We start from the raw sequence: 23,196 nt of genomic DNA on the forward strand, positions 1-23,196 counted from the left end.
TCTTGGAATCTTAGATTTCTGGAGCTGGATGTGACCTTTGAGATCATGTAGTTTGGCCTCATAATTTTACAGTTGAAGAAACTAAAGCCCAGAGTTGATCATTTAACCAGTGCAATGGTAGACTAGGAACCTAAGAGCCAAAAATCCTATCAGTATAGTGTTTTTCAAATTTACTTTGTATTACACTGTATTATGGTGATGTTTTAAAAAGATAATTAGAATTTAATAGGAAAAGAAATTTGTATCAGAAACATCTCTGCATATACATATCCTAATGGCTAACTTTATGGTAGGAATTGTTAACTTTTCAATGGTCAAGTTAAGCCCTTATTGCTTTCTTTGCTGTGCTTTTGACTCTTTTTGCCAGCTTCTGAAACAACATGTATCATGTTAGTTGAGTATATCCCAGGTGAGTACTTGTGCTTGTGTTTGGGGCAGCAGAACAAAAGGAAGCCAGAGAGAAAGAATAGGATCCTTATGATAAAGCATATTTCCTAGTCCCAGATTTTAGAGTTTTCTACTTAAAATGTCAGTCTCATTGCCTCATTGTGTCAAAGGCTTTTCTTGTTGAAGATGAGTTACACTTAAATCCCCCACAATGTAATATTTCACTATATTATGTATGTACACATATCTATGTGTGTACAAGATACACACATAAAATATTACACATGTAATTAAATAAAATGAACCTGGAGAAAAGATAGCTTTTGAGGGCAAATGAGAAATAAATAGGATGAGGAGAAGGAAGTGTTGAGGAGGGAGGGTTAAGCTGTGTGGTAGATATATGTACCCAAGGTTTTTTTTAGTCTTGCCATTCAGTTATTTTTCCAGGTAATGGGTCTCTTTCTCTTGGCATACAGTGAAATATTAATAGATTTCTTAACATTTTTTTTAATGTTTATAAACATCTTTGCTTTTGATTTCAGATAAGACCTCATGAAATGACTGAAAACTGTTTCTGGTTAAAAGCAAATGAGAACAAGTATGAGAACACAGACTTGCTCTGTAAACTTGAAAATACATTTTGCTGTCAAAGAAAAGGCAAGTTAAAACAAATTTTTAAAGTCCCTTAGAAGTTTAACTTTTTAAATGCTAGTTTTCTTTTTTAAACTTATCTTCTTGGAAGCATTATTTGATTCATTTTCTACAAGATTTCTTTTTGATACTGTTATGTAGAGTTTATGCAGAACCACATTTAAAAGGAGCAACTTCATCTAATGCATTTCAGGACAAAAATGAAGACTGTAAATATAAGTGAGATAAATGAAAAATATGAGACTTTATGCTTATTTGTGTTTATTATTATTTGGCTTCATTATCTAAAGACCATTCAGCTGATGCAAACCAGATTTTAAAAAACTAATATATTTTGACAAAGTATTTATCATCAGGGCACAAATGTTTCTCTTTTACAATGATCAAAACAGTATCCTGTTTATTTAGTATATTTATTGTCATGGTTATGTACAACTCTAAAATGTCATTGGTAGCTATCATTTAGTAGCAGTTAATTAAAAGGGTTATTTTGTGTAGCTCCAAAAAAGAAGTATGATAAATTTAAATTATGGGAAGGCAGATTTTGGGTCACTGTAATAAAGAATTTAGTATGAAAAATGACTGAATGACTGACTGAAAGAAAAAGCATTTATTAAATGTTTACTTAAGCACTGATTTAAGGACAATGCAAAACCTTGTTCTATTTACTGGATGTACAAATAGAAGGGGGAAAAAGTAAGAATATCCTTCTTCTCAAGAGGTTCAAATTCTTGTTGGACTAAGAGGTAGAAAACACTTAAAAGTTGAGCTGTACTGTGAATGGAAAGTTCAGGAAATCATCAAGATTTCCAGTGGGATAAATGGCAAGGTCCAGGGGTCTTAGTCTCTATATGTAGGTCATATGTCAGGACTGGAGTTTCAGTTGCTTAGTGGAAGAGCAGAATGGTTCTCTGCCTCAGCTACAGTAATAGACTCATTTCAAAAAAGTATGTGAGTAGGCATGCAGGTTGGACATGAGGGAGGGTGCCTAAGTGGCAGTCAATTTGCCATCTGACTCACCCTAGGGGGTTCTAGGAATGTGGAACAAGGAAGGCAGAGAGTAAAGGATTGTAGGTCTTTTTTACCTCCTGGCTTTTTTTGCATTAGTTCTGGGATCTCCTAGCCCAGGAAAGAGGTGGGCAAGAGGAAAAGGGACCCTACCAGCTATGGTGACTCATGGGATGATGAAAAGACCTATTCAAAAGAAGATATTCAACTTATCAGGACTATTCATAATTTCTGTTTGTAATTCCCTAAATTAGTAATTAAATTTTTTTTGTTTTAAAAAGATAGCCATTTATTTTTATTGGTTTTTATTATTTCTCTCACTAAACCAACCCTCCTGTTGAATATTAACAGAAGAAAAATAACAAACATTCATAATAGAGGGAAGTGAATTCCCACATTGACCAACCACATGTAAAAATATATGATTCACTTTGCATTTTAAGTCATTCACCTCTGTGGCAGGAGTGTTTCATGTTCATCATTCTCGATAATCATTGCATTGATCAGAGTTCTAGAGTCTCTCAAAACAGCTTTTCTTTATAATGTCATTGTTAGTTAGAGTATAAATCATTTTCTGTCATTTTGTATCAGTTTGCAGAAATCTTCCCAGTTTCACATAAAACTATTTCTTATGACAGAATAATACTAATTTACATTCATATACCACAATTGGTTTAGGATTTCTCAATACAGGGGCACCCTTGTTTTTAGTGACTCTGAAAAGGGCTGCTTATAAAGATTTTCTTGTGCATTTAAGCCCCTCCTTTTTTTCTTCTTTTTGATTTCTTTGGAGTATGAATGTAATGATGATGTACCAGTTATTCCTAAAAAATGAGAGTTGATAGATTACTTTGTAGGGTCTCCTTAAACTCAACAACTTGAATTCAACTTGAACAACCATTTCAAATTAAAGTGGTACCTTGACACACAAGTTTAATTTATTCCATGGCCAACTCAATTAGCTCGTGTGTCAAATAAAATTTCCCCATTTAAATGAAAGTAAATGCAATTAATCTGTTCTGGCCCCCCCAAAACACAGACTTTTTTTAAAATATGCTTTTAAATAAGAAAATGTACTTTACAAATAACAAATATATTTATGGATAATAAGAAAGGATATAAAGAAATAAACTTACTTATGAAATGTTATTTACCTTCAAGGTCAGGGGAAGATGCTGACAGAAGTTTTCATTTTGTGTGCTTAATATAATTTACTCTACACACATAATGCTACATTTAAATGCAAAATTGACCTTACACATTACTTATGATATGTAATTTTATTGCTAAATTTAATTGCTATTTTTTTCTTTACTTGTTATCATCATTTTCTTCATTGAATTTTGGCTTTTTTGCCACGCTTTCCTTGCTTTCACTTAGAGGTCATTTCATTTTTCATTCTTTTCTCTCTCCTCTCTTTTCTTTTCTCTCTCCCCTCTTTTCCCCTCTTTTCTCTTCCCCTCCCCTCTTTTAAATTTTTATTTAGAATATTTTTCCATGGTTCCATGATTCATGATTCCCTCCAACCCCCCTACTTTCTGCCTCCCCTCCCAAAGCCGACAAGTAGTTCCTCTGGGTTATACATGTATCATTGTTCAAAACCTATTTCCATGTTATTCATATTTGCATTAGAGTGATTCTTTGACATCAAAACCCTAATCACATTCTTATTGCATTACTTGGTCAATCGTATTTTTTTTCTAATGCATATCTGCTCCCACAATTCTTTTTCTGCATGTGGATAGCATTCTTTCTCCTAAATTTCTATAGATTGTCCTGGATCATTGCATTGCTACTAGTAGAAAAGTCTTTTACATTCAATTGTTACACAATGTATCTGGCTCTGCATACAATGTTCTCCTGGTTCTGCTTCTTTTACTCTGCATCAGTTCTTGGAGGTCTTTCCAGTTCACATTCCTTTTATCAATCCAGTTCATAATTCCTTTCAGCACGATAGTATTCCATAACCATCAGATATCACAATTTGTTCAGCCATTCCCCAATCGATAGACACCCCCTCATTTTCCAATTTTTTGCCACCACAAAGAGCACAGCTATAAATATTTTTGCAAAAATCTTCTTCTTTATTATCTCTTTGGGGTACAAATCCAGCTGTGGTATGGCTGGATCAAACAGCATGAAGTCTTTTAAATCCCTTTGTGCATAATTCCAAATTGCCCTCCAAAATGGTTGGATTAATTCACAACTCCACCAGCGGGGTCTGAGTGTTAGAGGCCATTTCAACAAAAACCTTTCCATGGAAATTTATTTCTTCCTCCCTTTTAGAACATTTTGATAATGTGTGAAATGTGTCATTACACAGCTCCAATACAGGACCTGTTGCAACTTTTTCTGGGTGTATCTTTTCAATAAACTGTTTAATTTTTTCCCAAATCCTCAACCTTTCCTTAATCTCTTGTACTGATTACTTCATCTACCTCAGGCTCCTCTCCACTAATTTCCTGCAAAACCTCTGCATGTTGCTTCTGCTGTAATCTTCAATTCCTCTGTCATCAGGACCCATGGTTAAAAGTTAAGAAATTTACCAAAAAGACTGATAATAAAGACAAAAATAAAGAAGAAAGCAAAAACAATTCAATACAGATGCTTGCATGGCCTGATAAACACTGAAGACAGCCTCCTTGGCAGAAGCTCGTGATTAAAATATCTGCTTGTGACTTAAAGCATAAAATACTAATTGTGACTGCTTGTATCTCAAATTTTTCATGACTTAAGGGGCTCCTTTATCAAGGCACCACTGAATTGGAGAATTATTATCAAGTAATGAATGCAAATTCATAAAACAATTAGAATGAGGTTATGTAATCTGGGACCATCTTCAGGTTTATTCAATCCTACTCATATATTATGTAAAGATGATTATATTAGGTGATGGATAAGATATAAAGCATAGCCAAGTTATGAGCTGTGAATAATCGGAATATACTATTTAATGAAACTTTTTTTTTTGTCTTCCTATGAGCCTGAAAAAAAATACACAAATATACACATAAAAATCAAAGGCATTTATTTCCTTTGGAAATGGGGCTAAAACCCTCTAACTAAAAGTGGATACACATAGCTTCCATAACTTTTAAGGCTGAAACTAATGTGATTAGAGCAGTCCAGTGATGGCAGCGAATAGGGTGCCAAACTTGGTGCTACAAGACTCAAAAATTCAAATCTGTATGACCCTAGGCAAGTCACTTAACCCTGTTTGCCTCGGTTTTCTCATCTTTAAAATGAATTTGAGAAGGAAATAGGAAACTATTCTAATATCTTTGTCAAGAAAATCCCAAAAAGAGGTCACAAAGAGTCAGACGCAGTTGAAAATGGATGAATAATAATAGTGAATTCTTTTTACTTTATCCATTAGATGAGTAGTTCAAAACACAGCAATCCCAAATTTAACCTATTTTTTCCATAAGTTAATTAATGCCACCCATGTCAAAGAGGCAACCAAATAACTTTTGTATATCTGATCTGTCCAGAATGCCCTCTAATTGCTCTGCAAACTATAATACAAAATGATTAGGAAAGAAATGTATAATTTAGCATTCACTTTGGCCTAATTGTGACTTAGTGCATGGATAGTACTACTATCAGTTTGCTCTTTTAACTGTTCTATCCATTTTCACATTTTTTTTTTTTTAAACCCTTACCTTCCGTCTTGGCTGCGTATTGGCTCCAAGACAGAAGAGTGGTAAGGGGCTAGGCAATGGGGGTTAAGTGACTTGCCCAGGGTCACATAGCTGGGAAGTGTCTGAGGTCAAATTTGAACCTAGGACCTCCCGTCTCTAGGCCTGGCTCTCAATTCACTGACTTACTCAGCTGCTCCCTATTTTCACATTTCTGACGATACTGCTGTAACTTTACATTCTGCAATGCTAGAACAGAAAGCTCATGTAGATATTTTTCTGAACAAAAGATTAATTCAAAGTTTTTAATAGCTAATAGTAGCCATTAGGCAGTCCTGAATATAATATAAATTATGTCTTTTGGTCTTTGAAAATAAGAAGAAATTGCCCAGTTTAGCTAAGGAAAAAAAGAATTTGGTGAAAGTTGATTTTATTTTTTGATTATAGAGAATTATTTTCCTTGAATAAAATGATTTACATTCTTCAAGTAATCATAGAAAAAAATATATAACAATTAAAATATACTAGTAAATAGGTATTTACATGTCAAATATGCTTAAATTTCAAATTCTGTGATAGAGAATTGATTAGTTTTTTGGTAAGCAACATTAGTTTATAAAAGATATTTACATTTTTAGTTCCATGTAGCTACTCTTTCCCCTACTTTTTTAAAAACTCTGATTACTTCCTTAATTAATGAAGCTCAAAAGGAAACTTATTAGCATGCCTTTAACCCAGCTGTGGTTTTAATCCTAAATGAATCATTTAACAACTCAAGTCAATGAAACTTTAGTTTTAATGCTCAAATTTGAGAATTTTTTTGATATGCTTGATCTAGTTTTTTTTTTTTTGTAATGGGTAAATGAATAAGTTACATTCTTTATAATTTGCTTTTTTCGAAAAACTCATCCAATTATCAGTTAGAGAAAATATATATATCAGAGATAATTTGGTCTTTAGGCCAGTTATAATTTTAATCCAAATCATTTTGCTTAGCATTATATTGTCTTTCTGATTTAAAAAAATATTTCTACTTAGCCTTGCAGACTTCCTTATAATTTATTTATTTCTCCACTAAAATCATGCTCCACTGTCTATACTCTTGGTATATTAGTTGTAATCCTGGTAAGTTATGCTAGTGAAGTTTAAACTTCAAAGTGTTCCTCTCTGAAAAAACTTAGGGAATGCACCAAACAATGTTTAGTTGTTTTTGTTAAATAAGTATGTTTTTATCTTGCAGAAAAATTAATAGAATAGAATAGACATTGGTGGTTGCTGAATGTGAGTTTTTTTTGCTTTGGGGAAAATTTGAAATTTTTCCATTTATCAACTGAGGAAACCTCATATGTCCTTGAAATCATAGTGGTCATCCATCTCATTTACTGTAATATATGTATTTTCCTTATTATGTGATATGTAGATTGTTTCATGTACTCCGCAGTTACATATATTGCTTACCTGAAGGGATACTACTTTTTTCCTTCTTTTGTTAATGTCCTTAGAACATATTTGTATTGTAAAAATTATTGTATCAAAGGATTTTTTTGTGGTGCTTCTTGCAGTACATTTCTAACATTCTCCAAAAAAAATTTGACCAATTTTCAACTACAGCAATTTATTTGTTTCCCTCTAATCTCATCAGTATTGGATATTGTCACTTTTAGTTATTTCCTCTAATTTGATGGGTGTGAAGTGCTACATTAAAGTGGTTTTAATTTGAATTTTTGATTATTAATGAATTAATGATGCTTAAAGTATTCATTGAGAAGCTTGTTGAATGAATGAATGATAATCATTGCTATATGCATAAAATTTTTATGGTTAAGAAATCACTTTAAAATTTTTGGCTTTTGCTTCAAATCTTTAGAAATTGATACTCATCGAATTGTTTTTATATTAGATACTCAACACATATTTATTAAATGTTTTCTGCAACCCATGCCAGGCATTTTCCAAATTCAATTTTCTGTTCTTTCTTTTTTATTGATGAAAGCATTTATAAATAGAAGTTTCCCACTAAATTCTGTTTTGACTACATCTCAAATATTTTGATGTCTTATTCTTGTCATTTTCTTTATTTAAAGAAATTTTTTTCCCTTTGATTTGTTTTTTGATCCATCAGTTCTTTTGCATTAAATTATTTAATCTCCATTTCTGTTCCAATCCTTTTTTTTTGTTTGTTTATGCTTTGTTTTTAATTGCTATTGCATTGTAATCAGAAAAGGATTCATTTAATAATTTCTTTTTTACATTTGTGTAGGAAATTTTTTTAATGTTCTGTCACAGGAGGGTAGTCACTAAAACAGTGCCATATATAGCTGTGAATATGTTTATTCTTTTCTATTCACATTTGTAATCTCCAGAGATACTTGACTTTCAAAATATTCTGTTTAACTTTATAATTTCTTCTAGTTTACATGTTAAAAAATCCTTATTATGTGATTATTTTTTCTGCAACTTAGACTTATATACTTAGACTTATATATAGTTACTTTTTCATTTTTTATGATGTCTTTAAGCATAGGAAAGGTTTTTGGCTTCTCTCTTTTAAGCATATCTTTTTACTGTTGTCCGAAATCACAATCTCTACTCTTCCCATTTTGAGTTTGCCTGAGGGAAAATAAATTCTGCTCTGGCATCTCATTTAACTATATGAATCTTGCATGGTCATATTGCTCTGAGTGGATAATTCCTTAAAGTACTGAGAATAGTTTCCAGGTTAATTTCCGTAGTTCATCCAAGCAGTAACTAGTGCCTGAAATAAAGTGGATGCAATGGGAATGAATATTAGAGTATTGGTAGTGTTAGAGGCAGTAGAATATGGCTACTGATTCAGATCAAGACACTTATTTGGAGATTTACAACATGTAGATTTCAGGTGTGAAATGGTACTTGTGGCTAGAGATAGAGATTTGGGAAACATTCATATAAGAGAGATAGAAACACAGAGATAAGTATATAAGGAAAAAGTTACTATGGGGAAATATCAATATTTATGGGTTTGTAGAAGTAAGAAGAAACAACAAAGTAGATTAGAATGTAATATAATAGAAAATGACTGATTACAAATCATGAAGCATAAGTGCTATAAAATCATCACTTACTCAAGAATCATCTTTTTAAAATATTCCAAAGTTTGCAGTGATACTATTTTACTGATGTTTAATTTATAGTGCAATTTTTTAGCTACTGCACAGGCAAAAAAAAAGTATAAAACCAAATTAAAAAAAACTTATTTTCAGATGCTTTAATTGTAGCACTTATTTTAATGTATTAATTTGACATTCACCTTCTTGACATGATCAGTGTTGATATCACATCCTGGAACAGAATAGGATGAAAATGGAAAACAGTGCATTTGGCCTACTTATAGTTTGGGATGTATATTTTCTAAAACTACTCAGAAGAGAATTAGTATTACAAGGTTATTGAATGGCATACTTTTTATAGCTCTTACCATAACAATTGTTATATTAATTTAGAAGTTAAAAAAAGTAAAACAATTCCTTTTTAGGAGAGAGGTACACCAGTGTGTATTGCATAGAAGAACTGGATGCAACATTGCATATAATTTACAGCTTTCCATTTATAGTTTATGAGGTTGTTAAAATGTTTATCTTTCTTTTTGAAATATAATCACTGTGTTCATGTATTGAACATTTGGAATCATCGAAATTATGTTAACGACCTACCCATTTTTAACCATATTGGAAGCATCTGTTAATTTTTTAAGCTATAGGAGAATAGATGAAATTATACAAATAGACTATTGGTGTTCAATTTTATCAACCACAATATTAGTTACTACTGTCATTCGTAAACTTAATTGGGATTAAAGGGCATTTTTAATATATATATATATACACATATATATATATTACTAGACTAATTTAGTTCTTGATTTATTCTGAAAATATGATCCAATTATTGTCAGCAATCATATTTTACAGGTGCATCATATTTGCTAGCTGTAACACTAATAAACTGGTTTAGAAATAATTTCTGAAATGAACATTTATAGCAAAATAGATTGCATTGGTAGGTTTTATACTGAAAAACAAGTTGTGTTTAGGATGTCAATACCTTAGTTCATTTAGAATAATGGAAGGCTAGAGATTGATCCAATTTAGATAATTTCTATTAGTTGGTTGTATTCAATCACTATTTATTTGAGCTATATTATATTCATCTGTATGAAGAAAATATGATAATTATTCATATGTGCTGACTCATCAGTACCTTGAATGTTATAGTTAAAAAATATAGTGAAAAAAATGTAGAGATCTTAAGGAGATTTTCTGTTTTTCTATAAATTGATGCATTCATGATTAAGAGAAGTTTTTTGTGAGGGTTTGGGAAGGAATTTTTTCCCCCATGAGCAAAGCACTTGATTGTTTATAGTAAAAAAAAAAGAATTTCAAATCCCTAAAGATACTGGAAAATTTGATCTAGTTCAGTAATATATACCTTTCTGTTCATTCTTTTGTTAAATTCCTTGCTATTTCAATGTTAGCAAAATAGGAATATAATGCTGTTTAAGGAAAGTAACAGAGTATCCTGTGGAGATTAGAATGCCACAGACTCTAGACAAATAAAGTAAAAAAGATATTAATGTATTTTATTTTCTATCATCTTTTGTTTATCCCTGCCAGTTCTTTCAGGACTAGAAGATATAGTTAATCTAGGTAAAGTGACATGAGTTTATCAAGGCCTTTTAATTGCTGTCTCTGCCTTACTTATCTTCGTTATCAACTCCCTGTTAGTCACTTTTATTTTGTCTTTTACAGTGTTAATCTTTGTAGAGGTGGCAGAAAGAAAATATGAATTGAATAGTTCTGCTTTCTTTGTTGTCAGTCATTATCTTTTGTACCCTAAGCCAGTGTCCTCTTCCTTCTTTAATCCTCTTTTTCCCACTATCATTATGACTGAATAAGCCTTTTTTGTGGTCCTCAGGCAACCTGAGCTCATTTGGAGCTTTCCAGCATCACAGACGGTATTCTAAAAATAAAATATACTAATGTCCTTCTGCTGTTAACTAGACATTCTTCCATCTTCTGTACGTTTCTTTTTACAATCTAAGTTGTAGTATTTCCTGTGCATCTGTATCACTGTCTTCAGACAAATTTTGTCTTTATTCTTCATTGTGTGTTTTTTTTTCATTGTATGAAAAATACATATTGGGAAGCAATTTCTGAGCTCAAACTGAGGTTTATTGTAGGAGTTGTAAATTTCTAATGTCTAGACATGGCCAGTGTCATGGTCTAAGACACCGAGATTTGAAATGCCCAAGCTTTTATAGTCTATGTAGAAGGATCAGGTTGCACAACTTCCTCCCAAAAGGGGGAAGCTGAATTTTTCTTTGGTGGGAGGCAGGGGGTACTTAAGAAATTAAAGTTTACATTCTTTCTGTTCAGCCAAGGTCACTGTAGCTTCAAAGACAGCTGAGATGTCATAATTCTTTTGCATTAGCAGCATCTGGACACATTCCAGGATGATAACAGCAGGCATAGAACTCCCCTCAGCAAGGATATTTTGTCAAGGCAGTTCAGAGGATTTATTTCTTATTATTTTATTCACAATATGATTATTCATTATAGATTCTCATACATAATCATTCAATCAACAGTTGAGATTTTTACTATAAAATATGTGGTTAAAATCATAATATTGGATATCTAATAAGGTTACATGCAAAGGATGTTCTAAAAAGTCATAAAACAATGTAAACTAATTAAAGTTTCTTTAATTAGAGTTTATCTTCTACATTTGGTATCATTTCCCTTTTCATCTTTGGAATTTCATTCATAAACCTTTCCTATCCCATTTAGGATGATTTTAATGAAAATATTTTATCACATGGGGTCCTGGTTCCTCGGGATCCATTGAAATTCAGGGGTCTTGTAAAACAATTCCCATTTTTCTGTTCTATATCATAACCTTTAGGATGGAGTCATCATGCTCTTTGCCGTTTACCCCTTTAACTATTTTTTTTTGTCTCTGTTAGTAGGAATCATATTCAGAAGAAAGTTTTGTCGTTGGTTTTCCACCTTTTGAATAATGATGACATTATCAACAAGTCAAATCAAGAAGTTTTTGCTTTTGGTGGAGAAAGAGCTCTAGTCAATGTACAGATAATTGAAGTTCCCCATTTTCCTACAACCTAGTTGTCATCTGCTCCTTATTCTCTCTTACCTCTCATTTAATCTGTTGCAAAGGTCTGTTGATTTTATCTTTATTGCATTTTCTTATCTAAATTCCCTTCCCATAACTACTTTGGTGTAGGCTCTTAACACGTCATGCCTGGATATAGCAAGAGGGTATTCTCCCTGACACCAGTCTCTTTCCACTTTATCTTTCTAGAGGTATTAATCACCAAGACCCAACATGACTCTTTCTTGAATAGATAATGCTTTAATTGACAACCACATATAAAATTATAAATCACTGATAAAGGATTCAAAATAACTTTTGAGTTATTGCCTCATGCCCAGCAAATGATAAAGATAATAAATAAAGCAATCATATCAATTTTATATAGTCAGGAACTCTAGAGCACTGATTGTGAAACTATAAATTGATCTAATGATTGTGACTGAAGTATAATTTTGGACTATACTCAAAATTTCTTGAAATTACGTACACTATGATGTAGGGATATCGCTATTAGAGAGAGGGAAAGAATCCTTATGTACAAAAATATTTATCGCCACTTCTTTTTGTATCAAATGACTAGAGACAAAGTAGGTGCCCATCATTTGGGAAATGATTGAATAAATTATGTTATATGAAAGTAATGCAATGTCATTGTACCATAAGAATTCAAAAGAGAGATATATTCAAAGAAACCTAGAAAGAATGATGCATAGTGAAGTGAGCATAGCTAGGAAACAATTTATGTGATGACTAGAGTAATAGAAAAGAAAATAACTGAATGTTTATATACTCAGTCATGGAATGATTTTCAAAGATAGATGAGGAAGCATGCTTCTTTTGACTGTACTTAGGTGTTTTAATTTAGTGCTCTTTTGGGGGGTGGGAGGTACATTGAGTTGGTGAATATGAACAATGCTGAGGGAGAGAGAGAGAGAGAGAGAGAGAGCAAAATAACTACAAACCACATATAGTAGAAAGCACACAAACAAGCAGGATAGTTTTGTTACTTTTGCATTAAATTTTAGATATATGTTAAGGAAAAAAAACCTGACAAATTATTGGTACTGGTTGCACCCAATACCTGTAAAAGGTCTCCCATAATCTCTTTTTCACCAATGGTCTGACCCTCCTGAACCTCCTGCTTCTACTTCTGTCATTGTCATGGCTACCTCTTGGACCTATGGCAGGTGTTCCCACTCTTCTCTGGGCCAGCTTCTCTTTCAGTATAAAATCAATGATCTCTTTAATTTCCTAGGTTTTCTTAGGCTAGAAAATGTCTCACTCTGCCCATTTATTGGCTTTGCAAATCTGAAATTTGATTTTAGGAGGGATTTTTAAAGTTGTTTGGAGGGGATTGTTGGGAGAGTTCAGTTAGTGTGTTGCCTATATTCTTCCATCTTGGCCTCATCCTCTTCTTCATGACCACTCTTTTACCCCTGTAAGTTTATAGTAGTTTGTGTCTATAATTTGAAAGTGATTTCTATATTGGTAACTTCTTTTCTTATGTACAAAATGGACTGGAGCTAGAGAGACTAGTTAGAAACCTATGGCCCTCATCCTGAAGCAATGTATGCTAGGTAAAGAAAGCACTAATATAAGAAACAAAATTAAAAAAATTAATATGACATTGTGGCTGGTTGGTTTTAAGGAGATGAAAAAGGACTAGTTAAAAAATAATCATGATTTTGAACCTGGGCTACTGGGGAGAATTTTTTCTATTTTTAATTATTAATTGGATTTTAGGAGGAAAGAGGATCTTTTTTTCTTTCTTTTTTCAAAACTTAACTAAATTTCTCTTTAATTTTCTTTTCATCTTATGACAATGAAACAGGAGAGCTGTCTTCCATTTTTAAATTTAATTAAAAGAACAATCAACTCCTTGAATTCCCCCATACCCCTGCCATTCTTGGCACCTTCATTTTTGAGGAAAAGGAAGCTTTTGAAAAAAGTGGCTGGAGCACCCTTTAATCTTACTTAGAAGTCATTGTCTTTGCTGGTTCTATCATATATTTGTTATTTCTGAATCAGCTACATTGTATCTAATAAATCAAAAAGAATAATGAGGATCACTTATGAAATCATAGAATTAACCAGAAGAAGACAGAAATTTTAAGTTCGGTAACTGTGTCTCCTAAATTTTGGTTTAATTCTCTGCAAAGATATCTTGTTGATCTTACCTCCAATGTTTTAGTGTCTGTCCCCTTCTTTCCAGTCATATGGCTACTATTCTCCCACATGATTTCTTGCCTGGACTATTTGCACTAGTTCCTGTAATTGCCTTCCCTTAGCCTCAAAACCCTTCTTTCTTTTTTCTATATTCTATATAACTGTCAAAATGGTTTTTATAAAAAATATTTTTAAAAAGCTTCAGGGACTCTCATTTGTAGCTCTTTGTATCTGTTTCCTATGGACTTGCACAGAGTAGACATTTAGATGGTTGATAAATTCAGTGAATCTTTTCGTAAAATTTATTAAACTAATCTTCATTTACATTAAGTTCCTTATTTAAATCTGAAAAGGAGATAGGCAGAAATTTTCAAATAATGTTCTATAGCAGATCCCATATTAAGAGTCACTCATTTTAACTCAAATGTGTAGAACAGGGGTTCTTAGCTTGAGGTTCATGAACTTTTATCTTAAGATTTTGATAATTCATTTCCATAATAATGCTTTATATTTTACTTTGTGCATTGAAAAACATTCTGAGAAAGGGTTCACAAGTTTCAACAGAATGTCAAAAGATTCCATCACCTCTCTACTTCCTCTTTTCTGTCCAAAATGTCTAAGAAGCCTGTGGAGAATACAGCATTTCATTGTGCTAATCATTTGCTTTGAAAATAAATCATGTAGTTTCTTAACCCAAAATGCTTCTTAAAAAAAAAAAAATTCTTACCTTCCATCTAGAACCAATACTATGTATTGGTTCCAAGAGTGAAAAGGGCAAGGCAGTTGGGGTTAAGTGACTTCCCCAGGGTCACATAGCTAGGAAGTGTCTGATCAGATTTGAACTGAGGACCTTCCATCTCCAGCCTTGGCTCTCTATCCACAAAGCCATTTAGCTGCCTTCCAAATAATGCTTCTTTAAGGATCTACCTCAGTAAGTTCTTTCATTAATGTAAAAACAATCAGCTGATCGACATGATTTTGTTAGTGGCTATTAAATTCATATTATGCAAGATTACTCAAAAGTTGTTACAATAGATATAATATGCTTTAGTTGCTGTAGCAGTAGTAGTCATAGTTCTTTAAAGTTTGAAATGCATTGTATATGCATTATTAGTTTTTATTCTTATAATCCTTCGATAATTTTTTAATTATTAACATCAATTAAAGTATTAAACAGTATTACTTTTGCCCACTACTGTTTACCACCTTATTTTTATCTTTTTTTTGGAGACAAACATATACCTCCTGTGGTATAAATGGATGCTCTTTAGGTTATGAAGTCCTGGATAGGTTTCTATTTGTAGATATCTCTGTGCTGATTATATAAGGTCCAGATCATTGGAGAGCCATCTAAATTAATTTCATAATCACACGAATTTAGCTATTTAGCTATGCTTACAAGAATAACCAAGTAGTTGAAGATATCCAGTTCTTACAGATTATAAAATGCATTTGAATGGGGAACCAAAGTAATTGGCTCATTAGCATTTGTTTCTTGGGCAGATTAAGCAGGGCCTAGAATTTAGTAGTAGATTAATGACTTGGATTTTCTTTGTCAAATTATGCAATAGCTTTAGTGACTGCAGGCTCCTGAAACAAAGACCCATTATAAAAAAAAATTGTATTTATCCAATTCTGCTTTATGACTATGAGGGAGTTCTGTTATATTGTATAGTCTCTCAAAAATTCAAATTAAAGTTCATCCCAAGGGCAGTAGAGAATTAGTGGTGGCTATGCATAGACTGCACTCTTGTTACCAATGAAGAGCTATTAATATTTTTAAAAATGGCATAAAACCCCCTTTTCATGTAGAATGATCATGTATTAAGAACAGACAACATGTTCTTTTGAAAATATATAGGAGGGCCTCCATTATTTTAAATAGACATACTGTGTAGCATTTAGAATATTTTTTTGGTCAAACATGACAGGGAGACCTTAAAGGTTTTATATACACGAGATCATAGGTACATAGTTATTGAAGAAAAAAAATACTTAGATTCCAAGCTACAAAGAAGAGTAATTCAACATTGTTACTTCTAGCATGTGTTAGAATGCAATCCACTAATGGCATTTTTATTTTTTTTAAACATTTATTAATATTTATTTTTTAGAAAAGTTAACATGGTTACATAATTCATGCTCTTACTTTCCCCTTCACCCCTCCCCACCCCCCGTACTCCCCCCACCCATGGCTGATGCACATTTCCACTGGTTTTAACATGTGTCATTGATCAAGACCTACTTCCAAATTGTTGATAGTTGCATTGGTGTGGTAGTTTCGAGTCTACATCCCCAATCATGTCCGCCTCAACCCATGTGTTCAAGCAGTTGTTTTTCTTCTGTTTCCACTCCTGCAGTTCTTCCTCTGAAATGTGGATATGTTCTTTTCCATAAGACCCTCAAAATTGTCCTGGGTCATTGCATTGCTGCTAGTACAGCAGCAAGAGGTAGAAAGAGAAACACCATTTAAAATCACCCTAGACAATATAAAATACTTAGGAATATATTCTACCAAAACAAACACAGGAATTATATGAAAACAACTACAAAACACTTTCCAAAAATTAAAACTAGATCTAAACAATTGGAAAAACATTGATTGCTCATGGGTAGGATGAGCTAACATAATAAAAATGACCATTCTACCCAAATTAATTTACCTATTTAGCACCATACCTATCAAACTCCCAAAAAACTTTTTTACATTCAGTATAAACTATAACAAAGTTCATCTGGCATAACTAATGGCATTTTTAACTTCAGACTCTCCAGAAAAGAAAATCTTGTTTTGAGGATCTAAAACAAGCTATCTGATGTGTTCTAACTAAAGGAAAACTAAAGGAATATTTTCCTTTAGTATCAAGAACCATTTTTCATAATATCTCTTTTCCTCAAAATGTGTTTCTTATTAGAATGTATTAAGTTCAAGTACAATTCTCAGTTTTGATTCATTGGAACAAAATTCCTTTATGGGATTTTACCACAAAGTGTCTGTTATCCATACATCAAAATCACTCATGATTCCTTGGAAATTGTAACAGTAAAAATAACCCTATTCAACAACTCTGATAGCAATAAGTAGGTTAATCATAAAACAGAGAAATACCTGTTACTCACCACAAAGGTATTTGCCATTATGATGAAGGAGATCCCGTAGAGTCCAGGATAAAGAAAGGAAATTCTTTTAGGATATTGTAGTCTTCCCTATGCCTTGTTTATGGAGCATGTACAGATCATATCATGTTCCAGAACATTTTAGATCTTTTTGGAAGAGATCCATGTAAAGGAGTTTGGCTTATCTTTCTATACATTGAAGATCAGTTGGATGAAAAATGTCTATTGTGTGGATTTTAGCCTGCATCTGGTTAGGTCCAAATGGTGCATCATGTACTTGGGTTGGGCAGTATGAAGTATTAAGAGAAGTTATAGAACCCTCAAGTTCCTTTAAGGACTCTTGAGGGTTCTTTTACCCTCAAGGAAGTTAAAACTTAGACAAAATTAACCTGTAAATCTATCGTACTTGATTGCTAACATGTATATGACAGTATTGGGATTAAATAGATTTGGGTTTATTAATCTAAGGACAGGGTGAAACTGCTGGAAAGAGTATCAGACCTTGTTAGGCCCAACTTGGGGAAAGGTTCCTGGCAGAAAATCTTGAAAACTTGGAAGTCTATTGGGGGTCCAACTGAAATCCTTCTTCTGGGTTGTGTATCCATCCTGGAAGGAGGTCAGAAGCTCAGCTCTCTGGGAAAATCTGGAATCCCAAGTAACAACTGGGAGAAGAGAAACAGTTGGAGTGTTTGGGAATAGCTGGAGACCAACAGTTAAGAAGAAAGAACCTGTCTTTTTCCCTCTGAGTGGTTGCAGAGTAGAGTAGGTCTGATTAGGCCTATCAGGCGCAGCACCAGACTTGGCTGAAGCTTCTCTGGGGCCAGAAAGAATTAACAGAAGAGTGAGCTGAAATTACCAAGAGACAGTCACTTTAAGCCTTATATAAGGATATTAACAAATTAGCATAGATAATAATATAGATTTTGGGTTTTAGTGCCAGATTTAAGGAGATCAGAGGAGGCCTGGACCCCAGACAGAAGAAACTCCATAAAGAGTCTTATTTTGGGAACTGGAATAAGTTAGACTTCCTTAGATTTAGGGATTTTATCCTCAACCCTTTTCACCTATCCTTACCTATCCTTAAACCTTTTAAACCTTATTAAATAGATTAAAAAAAAGGTTTTTTTGCTCTTACAATCTGTCTCCTAAGAGTGTTACTCAGTAAAATTTTACTAGACCAACTGCTACTCAGGGCCTCAGCTGACAACTCAGTGATTTAACAACAAACCAAGAGCCTAAAAGAAGAAACAGTAACTCTAGTTATCTACCAGTTTATTCCCAACAACAGGCAGATCAGAAAGACAACTAATTAGGTTCATACTTGAATAAGAAGAGAATATAGGGCTGCCTTTAGGAAATTATATAGTTTTTTTACTTATTCCAAGCCTCTCATAAAAGACCTAATAAAAGGCTCATATTAAAATTTCACATTTTTAATACTAATATTTCATGAATATTGCTATAAAAAAACAAAAGATGTGGTATAAGTATTTCAGCGAATATTATGCATAGAGTAATGCAGATGTATATGATAGATGTTACCAGGCTGCAATCTCTAATCAAAAGGATCTCTGCAGAAGAGGAATAAAATATATCGTGGTGAAATGTAGGAAGAGAAGTTGGGCTGGTTCTTTGGCAGAATAGAGGATGATGGTTGAATAGCCATAGTTCCGCATCAGTACCTTCAGGAAAAAGTGAGGATATCCCTCTAGTGAATTTTTTGGGAGGATACAGACAAGAATTATTCTGGGGAAGAAGACATGGATCAGTTTCATTAAGAAGGAACTTCTAACCCAAAGGCATCACCAGCTGTTGGCATTTATACAAAATCTTGATTTTAGGCATTAATTTTGTATCCTCATACTTCGCTCTGTGCCTATTGTTTCAGTTGGTTTCTTACCTGATTCTCTGGAGGTTTTCTTTGTTTTGATACATTTTTATTTATATCTTTCATTTTTATTTCATCTAAATTTTCCAAAATGTATATCCTTTGCCCTTCTCTTTTCAAGAGAACCATCTTTTAGAGCAAAGCATAAAAAAGAAGGAAAGCATTTTGGTATTACTAATTCATATCTCAAAAAACTTTGACGTTATACCAATCAACAAACATTTATTAAGTCTTTACTTAATGTCTGCTAATAGGCATTATACAAACACATTTTTCTTCAACTCTGCAAAGAAGGGTAATGATACTTTGCTTAGAAATGCAAACACATATTTGATGATAGTTTATTAGTAAATCTCATGTGTTCAGTGTCAAGTCAAGTCCAGATTGCTATCTATTTGTTATGAGATTAGAATGAGTAACTTCTTTGACACACAAACTAATAATTATGTTAATTTAGAGTTGTTCACTTCTTACAGCCATCAGCCTGAGTTCTTTTAATTATATACACAGATTAAAATTTTGAATTCATGTACTAGCTCTCCCATTTTCTCATAATTCTTAATGGCTTCTGTAGAAATACAAGTAATACAAGTACCTTTCTTAACAAAAAGAGCCATTACTAGAAAGATATAAAAGTTCCTTTTCTTTTGTTCTAGATCAAATCACCAGAATAGTCATGCTGATCTTAGATTATGTGTAGTGGTAATAAATGAAGAAAAAAATCATTAAATATTGAGAGTGGAGATGAATGAGACTGGAATGAATATTTATCTTCTGGTCATTTTGCATCTGTAAAGTGTCTAGAAAATAGTAGAATTTGTCTTTAAGACTGAAAACACTAGGTAAAGAAAATTTGTTTTATAATTTCCAAAACTGTTGAATGTGGAGAAATGGCTTTTTAAGCTGATTGTAATGCAATTGCTGCATCCCATATTCTATGAGAAGGTTCACTTTTGTACTTAGCCTGTCCAGCTGTTGTCTTGAACAATTATCAGTAAGTTATTATTCCAGTATGAGCTATGTCATGCTTGAAAGTGAGATTAAAAAAAATTTAATGAGTGCGTGAATATTGGTTGATGAAGGTTAAGTAGATACAAATATGCTCTCTGCATTCTTTACTACGAATGTTCACAGACACTGCACTCTAAAAGCATGTAAACAAATGGAACTGATTGATAGCTCCTGATTTAGCACCAAAAATGGTGTCTACAGAAAAATTCTGTGTTTCACCTAAATAATTGGATACTTTACAGATAGAAAAGTGCTGTTGATCTTGGGTGAATGATCATGTTTCAGCTGCATATTGTTATTTTATAATTTGCCTTTTTTTCCCTAATACTAATATTTCAATTTTAGTCATTGGGTATTAGATGTTAATTACCTTATAGTTATGACTAGCAATGATGTTGTGGTTTATAATCTATTAAGAGTTCTCTTGATTCTCTTATGGTTTCTAGAATGATAACTACAGTTTAAAGTGATCTATTTTTAATGAAACACATATGTTTAAATAGATGTGCTATATGCATTATTATTGTTCATTTGCATAGAGTTAATATTCTTTTGACTTTTTCTGCAACCTTTCCCCATTTGCCTTATTAGTTTATGATCCCAGCTCATATTTATCATAATTTAATTAAAAATGAATTCTTTAAAAAACAAGAGGAAGCAAGTCCCTGGTCTTGGCTTTTTTTCCCCTAGGATTACTAAATTATGGATGAGAGTAGTATTGTATATAGTAAATAATACATCTAGATTTTAGCAACTCTTTTAAAAAAAACTCAAGTTCCATCTTAGAATCAATACTGTTTATTGGTTCTAAAGCAGAGTAGAGGTAAGGGCTCGGCAATGGGGATTAAGTGATTTGCCCAGGATCACATAGCCACAAAGTGTCTGAGGTCAGATTTGAATCCTTCTCCAGGCCTGACTATCCACTGAACTACCTAGCTGTCCCCTAACAAAGCTTTTGATAAAATATCTCATACTGTTCTTATAGAGAACATAAAAAGGTATACAATGAAATTGTTTGGATGACTCAACTCTATATTACTTTTAATGGTTCAATGGCATCATTTACGTAAATTTCCACTAGAGTACCCCAGGGCTGTGAGTTGAGCTTGCACTATTTAAAATTTTTATCAGTGACTTGGATAAAGGCATAAGTGCTATGTTCATCAAATTTCCAGAAGATGTAAAACTAGGAGGTTTGCATGACACAATTTGGGATCTAAAATTTTTTTGATAGAGTATAACTTTCTTTTTCAAACTCTTACCTTCCATCTTCTAATTAATACTCTGTATTGGTTCAAAGATAGAAGAGTGCTAAGGGTGAGGCAATGGGGGTTAAACGACTTGTGCAGATTCACACAGCTAGTAAATGTCTGAGGTCAGATTTGAACCCAGCATCTTGTGTCTGGGCCTGGCCCTCAGTCCATTGAATCACTTAGTTTTCCCCTTTTGTTTGTTTTATATGCAGTATTTGGGAAAAGCTAAAATTATGAAAATGTGGAAAGCATTTTTAGATAAAGTGCTACCAACATAACCAATTTTTTTTCTTAAGCTTGGTAACATTGATTTGTCATTGGGTTGCTACTCCAATAATTCCAGTTTAAGTGTCATATATTAAGATGTACTATACGTTTTTATAATCTAATAGTTTGCAAATTCTTTCATAGAACAACATTTTCTAATTTAATTTGCAAGTTAACAATGTAAATATGTATTAAGTAACTTCCAATAAAATAAAATGTTTAGTTCTTACTACCTTGAGGTTTCTTCTTGGTTTTAAAATCTACATTTGAGTTTGCTTTCTTTGAGAACTATAATGTTTTTGGATCACTGGTTTCTAGGGATGACTTTTGACTGTTAAAATGACAGCACCATTATATTTAAAAATGGTAAAGGCTGATATTAAGAGGAAAAGTAATATCTTAATTAGGCCCATGTTGGTAGTTAGCATTTTAGTAGGAATCAGTGGCAGAGGCACTGACAGTAGCAGGCAGTCCCAATATTTAAAACCTGGCTGTACATTGAAGATGTCATCATGTCCAAAACAGGAAACCTGTTGCATCATGGAAAATGTAGTTTCAAAATGTCCACAGGAAGTTTGTCATTTAAAAGCTCAAATGAGCCCCAAATACCTCTAAATGGAACCCCCAGAAATTTCTAAATAACACAGCACCAAGCTTCTTCTCTTTTCAGGCTCTATGGCTAATATACTATTTTTAGATGTTGAGTTGAAAATTCCTTATTAGATCTTCTCCCTGAGTATTCCTCCCTGAAAACTGGTATCCAGTGCTATGAGATCTGTTCTTAAAAATCCCTCCAAATGGGAGGATCAAAGACATAGAATTCTTTTCCATATTCCCATTCATTCACTAATGTCTATATTTAGAATAATTTACTTTCCCTGTTTTTATGCTGATAATTTGAGGAGACAAAATGGAAGTCTGGTATGCTGAAAAGAACACTGCTATGGTGTCAAGAGGCTTAGATCCTGACACTAAGTAGCTTTTTGATCTTAAGCAATTCACTTAATGTCTCACGATCTTCCATTATAAACCTATAAAATTAGGAGATTGAACTAAGTGATCTCTTTGGTCTAGCACTAAACCTCTATAATTCTCAGTCATAAGAAATGCAAATAAGTAAATAAAAAGAAATATGATTTCCATATTTATAGTAAGTAGTAAAATATAATTCTTAAATATTTGGAGACTACTTATTAAAATATTTTGAATAGATGAAAAATTAAAGTACAAAATTCAAAGCACTTGTAGATGATTTAATGTAGTAGTCTATTTAGTATTTAGTTTTTTTATTTTAAAAGTTTGTTGATTTAAAGCCTTAGGAACATTAACTTTTATGGTGTGACATTTTGATGAATCATTTAAACTAGAGATGCTTTTTTAATTAGATAGGTGGGAGAGTTTACTGTAAGAGATATTTTGTTTCCTATAAGGATTTTTCTTTGCTAAGAAGTTACTGTTCTCTGCTCTGGTGTCAGGTGGTCCAATATAATTGTGAAGTAATTGGGCTTTAAAGTGATATCTGGTAACAAGATTTAAGCTACTTGGATTCATAGAAATTGAAGATCTTGTCATCCCTTCACCCTCCTGCTTAAAACTATCCCCATAAACAAGTCATTGTTTCTTTTTCAATAGAAAGTTGGTTAGTGTGCTAAAGGTG

The 23,196-nt window shown here is 32.6% G+C and overlaps 1 protein-coding gene across 1 annotated transcript in view; it reads left to right on the forward strand.

Annotated features, from left to right (window-relative positions):
- The window catches only part of DIAPH3 (diaphanous related formin 3), a 423,660-nt gene that overhangs the window by 140,373 nt on the left and 260,091 nt on the right, over nt 1–23,196 (forward strand). The window contains exons 16-17 of the mRNA XM_044670603.1: nt 930–1,044; nt 14,545–14,549. Of these exons, the coding sequence (XP_044526538.1) occupies nt 930–1,044; nt 14,545–14,549 (120 nt within the window). The remainder of the gene's footprint in view (nt 1–929; nt 1,045–14,544; nt 14,550–23,196) is intronic.

This window comes from Gracilinanus agilis, chromosome 3 (assembly GCF_016433145.1).
Source record: "Gracilinanus agilis isolate LMUSP501 chromosome 3, AgileGrace, whole genome shotgun sequence".
In the NCBI taxonomy this organism is placed as follows: Eukaryota; Metazoa; Chordata; class Mammalia; order Didelphimorphia; family Didelphidae; genus Gracilinanus; species Gracilinanus agilis.